The following is a 6,976-nucleotide window of genomic DNA, read 5'->3' as shown; positions in this document are numbered from 1 at the left end:
GCTCTGGGGCCCACCCAGAACTCCAAGGTACGGGGGACATTACCAGGGACTTTTCCAGAACTTGGGTTGCTATGTTTACCTACATTATTTCTTCTCTAGCAAAACCTGCCGATGCATCTCCTGTACACCTAGGACTAGAGATCGACTAATTCTATGTCTACAAGTAGAATTGGTTTTATATCTAAAATATCTGGCTCTTTATGGACTCCTCGCTGCCTTCTTTAACCCCATCTTTCCATTCTGCCTTCCCTTTCCTCCCTTGCACCATTGCTCATCTCCTTTAATCATGTGATGGCTTAAAAAGCATTGCCATTACTGCCATCTTACCCACAGCTGTGTCTCTCCAAGGGAGGTGGGAGCTTGGAGGTCTAGCCTGTGTGGGTCACAAGGTACTGGCAACAGGGGTGTTTGGGGCCTCTGAGACACTAGCAAAGGAAGGAATCCCAAGCACTGTGTCTGAAAGGCAGCCGTTTTGTGATGATGTCATTCGTGTTTTCTCACAGCCCATCTGCAGGTTTCCTTGTCAGGGCTACCAGGACAGGTACTGCCCGGCCCTCACCTCATCAGCTGGCCGCCGGTGCAGACAGTGGGGGTTGAACTTGTTGACGTGCAGTACATGAATGGCGCATTTGATGCTGAGATGATGTAGTTGGCTGGTGACTTTTAAGAAGAGTAGATCATTCTGGAAGAGGAGAGTTTTGGTTGATGAACCAGTTTCCAAGGTGACAAAAGCCCCCTCAGGTTCCTTCCCTGTTTCTAAGAGCCTTCCCAGTTTCTAAGAAATAGAGATCTCATAGAATCTTGCAGGATCTTCTACACTGAGACACTGGATTCCAGAGTCCTGTCACGTCTGGAGCAAACGTAGCCAAGCCTATCACATCTTGGGGAAGTGCCCCTGGATACACCAACAGCTTTTCTTAGCACAATGGCTCATGCTGTGCCACGGGGACCTCTTCTGTGCAGCTGATACTATTTTAAGACCTTAATAATATAAGGAAGAAGGTGGAATCGAGTTTGAAATAACCATCATGGGGATACCTGAGCTGCGTGCTCACAGGACAACTGAGAGACTGAGGAAAGGTTCTCACCACAGTTAGGTATTGCAGCATCCGCCCATCGACTCTGGATTCGTGAAACTGGTCTTTGTATTGCGGGAGGCCTATATCATCAAGCCAGCCTACAGACACAGGAAGAAACAGGTGTGCTAGGATTCATGGAAACTGGAGAAGGTAGACACCAATAAAAAGGAAGCAACAATGAGCATTTTGAAGTTCCAGCCATTTTCTCCATCTGCCCTTCCCACGGAGATGGCTGTCTTGGAGGCACATATTCACAGGGGAGCTGTCTGCCCACAGGAGCTGTCAGAAACAGAACACACATATTGCCTGTCCTTACGTGTCACCCAAATGTGGTCCAGCAGGGCAGACTTCTCCTCCTGCTTGGTGTTGATGGCTTTCACTGCTAAAACCAGCTTCTTCCTGTGAAGAGGGTGCTTAATTCCTAGCTCCTGAAATTGAAAGATGGACGACGTGAAATTTTGGCAGGCCAAAGGGGGACTCACCTCCTCAGGTACTGGTTTGGGAAGAAATGGGAGCTTCTTCACTCACCCAAGGCTCAGCTCTTACCTTTTCCATGTCCTGAGGGGTCGCTGTCAGTAAAGTGTGGCCAGAAGTCACCCACTGCCTGGCAAAGATCACGTACTGACCCAGGCCAAAGTCCTCCAGCCATGCACACACACGCTCTGTGCTCCACTGGGCAAAAGGGGCATTGGCGTCACTGGGAGGCAGGGAAACAGCGTGGCTCTTTAGTGGGAGGGTCTGAGGCTCCATCTGAACATAATAGAGCCTCACAAAAAAGGGAACTATGCTTTAACAACCCAATCATGGGATTTAGATGAACAAAATTCCACTACAAGGTGCTCAACATCTGTGGTAGACTGGAGCTCCCTGTGATAACCTCTGGCCTGAACTTCAGGTCTATGGCTACTGCGAGCTTGGGGCAGTTACATGACCCTTGTGAGGCTGTGTTTACAGTACCGCTGGTCCACGTCCACATGCATTTGCCACAAGCCCACCAGGATGAAGACCCACAAGTGAATCAGATTATTAACAGGAGTTCCACACCATTTTCAGGAAAATGCTTAGAAAACTAGAAAAAGGGAGTCAGTACTTTAACTAAAAAAACCCAAAAACCTTCTAATCAACAACAGCTAATGCTTTATTAATGAAATGCTGAGGGCATTCAATAACAACACTTTATCTGAGAGTTGCAGGCAGTATAGAGATAAAAATTTTTTTAAAAGGTATAGTTATTTGGAAGGTAGAAATGAAAGAACACCATTGTTTTCAGATGATGTATCCGCCCACCTAGAAAACCCAAGAGAACTCAGTACAGTGGCTAGTTATAAAAGACACACACATATATAATACCTTTGTGACATATACAAATCAACAGTTTTTCATATATCATTAATGCAGAGATACTAACATTTTTGTTAAAATAATTCAAAAATCCCACTCATAGTAACCAAAATTACAAAATGTTTAGGAGCTGCCTTACAAGGGATGTGAGGTTCCTGTGTAACTGTGTGGGGGTGGGGGGAAGGTGGGGGGGTGGTAACTCCAGCACTCAACTGTACCCTGTAAAATCAATAGGCATGAATAAATGAAGAGCTAGATCATGTTCCTGACAGGATGACTGGGTATTACAAAGCCGTCAATTCTTAAAAACATAAATTTTTCATTCAAAGTGTAAATATAATGGCACACTTGAAATCCCAGTTGAGTCTTGGGGGTGGTGGAGAGGTTGACAAAGCAACTTGTTTATTTTAAAAATAAGGACTTTAGGAATATAGAAGACCAGATATTCCAAAAGATTCCTTCCAGGAAAGCACCCCTAACATGCTGGTTAAAGAATTCTTTTCAGTGCCTGGCTGAGTCCTTAAATTGAGGGAGTTAAAGGGCCAGATATGGAGATGTCCCCATATAAATGTGTCCGCTGATGCTCAGTATCAGAAGTAGGTGGTAGTGGAAAAGAAACATTAAAAAGATGAAAGTTTAAGAGATAAAAATTTTTTAAAAAGGTATAGTTACTTTCCACATCTCCATAGCAGCATGCTGAGCAGACTGGCACCTTGGAAGCCATTTTTACACAGGACAGCTAGTTAACTAAACTGCACATGAAGTGACTGCAAGCCACATACACATATCCCACGAATCCAAACTAAATGGATCCTCAATTCAACTTCCCCTTAGCCAGATCCCAAAAATGCCCAGGCTACTCCAACATTGTCTGATACAAGGCAAAGACAGAAAGACCAAGGGAAGGTTGGAGTAAAGAGTCAGCAGTTTTAAAACTGGTTGTGTTAAAAATGCCTTACTTGAGAAAAATTTTCAAAATGCATGGCCCCGTTAACACATTGATTGGACACTCTCTGGACCCTGGAAGATGCCCATGCAAGTAAAGGACGCTGAAGCTTAAGCTTCCTTATAGTCATGACAAACCTGATACTGGCTCATCAATTTGGGAGAAAGGCAATAAAATGATCTGATGGAAGACCCCTCATAAAGCTACAGTCCGAAAGGGCAACAGACTCAGGAGATCAACTCAAAAAAACCCTCCACAAAGATGGGATCCAGCCGTGTGGTGGTAGAGTCAGCCTGACTTAAACATTATACTACACTGCTTTTTCTTGGAAAAATAAATGTACATCTTACCACATCCCAAAATAAGTCCCTGAATAGATGATTCAAATACAACTTTAAAAAATAAATAAATCCTTGAAAATCTTAAAAACAAAATAATGAAAGAAATCACAAAGAAAAAAGCTGGTGAGGCTCACTGTAAACATAAAAATTTCATACATCAAAGTATCACAAAATAAAGTAAAATTATGCTACCTAAAAATTATTTTGTTACAATTATTGGACATAGCTTAGTATCTTAATATAGTGAACAGAAATCTGTAAGATATTAACAATTAAATAAAAATGGGTGAAAACTGTGTCTGCCCATTCAAAAAGAATGAAATACCATGCAATCTAACACTAAAAATGTAATTTTTTGAAGGCCTCTACAACTAGAGAAATTTAAACAAAGGAAGACTGTCAATATGTAATGTTGACAACATATGGGTGTAACAGGCGGTCTGCTCTGCACAGCAGTGCAGACTGGAATGTAAATCAATAAAACCTTATATGGAGAAAAAAGACAAAATTCATTCTATAACCTGAGGGTTCCTAAAATACAAAATAAATCAAATATTATATTTTAAAATTAATTGTTTTATTGGGAAAAGGAATGGGAGTGGAGACTTCCCGTAAGAAAGTACTTTTCCTAGAGGAGTACTGGTGACCTTCTTTTCATGCTGTTCCTAAGGAGCTATAAACTATAAATACCGGAGGACATTAGCACAGAGCTCGATCAAGTTTCTGCTGAAGAGGAAGAAAGGCCCTTCTACCCGCCTCCAACAAGCTCAGTGTTGTTCCCACAAGCACTGTTAGGATCGACATAACCGCCTCACCAGAACTTCTTCATTCTCACTGCCTTAGCTGTCGTTACTATGGTCAAGAAAGCACAAAGATATTTGAACAAAATGACCCTGTGGCTGCAACACAGGAAGTTCCTGACCTTGGTTAACCCACACCCAAATGATTGGCGGTATGTAATGGGCCCCTAGCCATGCAGGCCTATGCTAAGGAAAAAGGCCTAAGGGTCTTAGGAAAATTCTTAGACCCTGACCACGGATTCCCCTTCAAGAATTAATCCGAAAGAAATAGCCAGAATTGGAACAAAGATTAGCATTCAGGCTTACTGTAGATATTTTCTTCTCTTGAAAAACCAAAACCATTCAAGTCTAAATTAGGACACTGCTAAGTAGATTAGAATACTCCTATGGACTATATAGATAAGCTGTCTTTGGTCACTTTCTATTGGCCCTGAATTGGTCTCTGCTTTCCTGGACCATGTCCTTAGATTCTCTCACCTCCAAAAGTGAACACTGAGCATTTATATTTGTGATAAGAAGAGTAAATACCAGCTCCTTGATCTTGAGGGAGCAAGCACAGGAGGTCCGCACATCCTCACGTTTCTAGGAGGGCGCCTGGAGGACAGGTCCAGCAACACCAACAAAACACACATTGGTCTGGAAAGGCCCTGTGTCTTATAGAAGGAGCACCTGGCAAAGCTTAGAAACCTGAGGGTTGCAGGGTGGGGAAGGCAGGGAGTGGCGCTGGGGTGTGTACCTCTAACAACATGATGCCTTAGCGTTTCTGAGAATGATAAAATTTGAGTTGTGTAAATCTTACTCAGTAATTACTTGCAAATGGCACTGGTGTGTGGCAGTCTCAAGGGGATTAAATTTAAAAGAGCTGAATGTCACATCTCACTATTTGGTTAGGTTTAAAATGTCACAATCCAATGCTGAGGAAGGCCCCCGAAACCTGATCTTGGCTGAATAACTCGGACTTTGGGAGATATTCACTGGAGACAGTGCATTATAGGGATTGTCTGATAGGAGGATCGTGAAAGGTGTTTTCCAAAAACACAGGGGTAAAGGTTTGCCTGGGCAGATACTCCTTCTGAGGGAGATGCTCTTTCCCCGAACAGGGAGACTGAAAGGGGGGTGGGTGGGGGAGCTAACAACCAGAGGCTGTCCACCAGGGCAATCTCAGGAAAAGTGCAGCGTCTCTGCTTTTTCATTTGGGCATGAACGAGGAGTCATGCAGAAGTTCCCACTTTGATTCCAGCGCCACACATTCCAGGATTATGACCTGGGACATGAGCGTGCAGAGGCACTGGGGAGAATGGATGGTAGATGTGCAAGCTACTGAGGCCCTCAGGAAAGCCACTTCTGGCTGGAGGGAGCCTCTTGCCTTGACCCCAGTGCACCCTGACGCCTGAGCAACGTTACTCGTGTCGAATGGGAAAGGTTGGGAGCACCTCCGGAGGCATCCAGCCCCCATTCCCACTGCAGCCTGGCCAGAATTCACACAGGTTTTTGTAGATGGGCTAGAGGGTGCCTTACCTTTTCTGACCCTTGGGGTCTCTGGTCCTGGAGAGTCTAGGCCCTGCAGTTGCTCGGAGCCCTCCTCGCCGAAACTCTGCCATTCCTGGCGCATCAGTGTTGAAATTGCCTGACTGAGTTCTTCGGATTCTGTGTGGAGGGGAATCCATGGAGACTGTCAGGGCACAGTCAGCACACCCCCTCCTACACAGGGCGTCACCAGCCAGACCCGGGGCTCATGGTGGTACTGCTTCCCAGAGGTCAGGATTATGACCTAGGACAGCTCCTTGGCCAGACCGATCCCCAATCCTAATCCTGCCTCTGGGGTTTGGGCCACTCCTTGTGGGGATCAAAGTGAAGGCTGATGTGGATAAGAGGCCCATTTCTGCCTCATTTCACAAAAGGGTCAATTACTCCAGCAAGGACTCAGCTTTCTATCTTCGAAGATTTCTTAAGACACAGACTAACCCCTAAGAAAGAAATTGGTTTCATCATGTGTCTCTCCCAAATTACATGTGGTATAAGCTGCAGAGAATGTGCTCAGGGTCCATGGGATGGACAGACGCCATGAATGAATGATATATAAGGCCAAGCAGCTATATTTAATCGGTGCCTTTCATAGTTCTTCTCTGGGCCCTCAACAATAATTCAAAATCTCTCTAAACATGATGGCTTTTTGTTTACTGCTATTCCAACATCTAATTGAACAAGGGTTTATGCAGACTCTAAGCAATATAATTATAATCATTGCTGGCAACTTACTTTCCCCAGAATTTCTTGATACCTTTGGGGCTCCGTTTACCATCTGGTGTCAGGGGAGACTGGGGGCCCGACTCCGTGCCCGATGACGTGGATGACAGCTCATTGACCATGGCAGTGTCATCCCAACCACTCTCTGTGTCTCCTGAGGTTGAAAGAGTGAAATGATGTGTGTATCAGAGGAAGGAACAGGACCTTTGCAAAACCTTATCC

General features: G+C 44.5%; 1 protein-coding gene across 16 annotated transcripts in view; it reads right to left on the bottom strand.

Annotated features, from left to right (window-relative positions):
• Positions 1-6,976, bottom strand: part of LOC108385276 (liprin-beta-2) — a 194,181-nt gene that overhangs the window by 22,659 nt on the left and 164,546 nt on the right. For all 16 annotated transcript variants that reach the window (XM_073216097.1, XM_073216101.1, XM_073216104.1 and 13 more), the window contains 6 exons: positions 6,767-6,908; positions 6,026-6,154; positions 1,626-1,776; positions 1,396-1,507; positions 1,089-1,177; positions 560-682 (listed from right to left, as the gene is read on the bottom strand). In XM_073216097.1, the coding sequence (XP_073072198.1) occupies positions 560-682; positions 1,089-1,177; positions 1,396-1,507; positions 1,626-1,776; positions 6,026-6,154; positions 6,767-6,908 (746 nt within the window). The remainder of the gene's footprint in view (positions 1-559; positions 683-1,088; positions 1,178-1,395; positions 1,508-1,625; positions 1,777-6,025; positions 6,155-6,766; positions 6,909-6,976) is intronic.

This window comes from Manis javanica, chromosome 11 (genome assembly GCF_040802235.1).
Source record: "Manis javanica isolate MJ-LG chromosome 11, MJ_LKY, whole genome shotgun sequence".
NCBI classification, from domain to species: Eukaryota; Metazoa; Chordata; class Mammalia; order Pholidota; family Manidae; genus Manis; species Manis javanica.
This window is presented reverse-complemented; position numbering and strand designations above follow the sequence as displayed.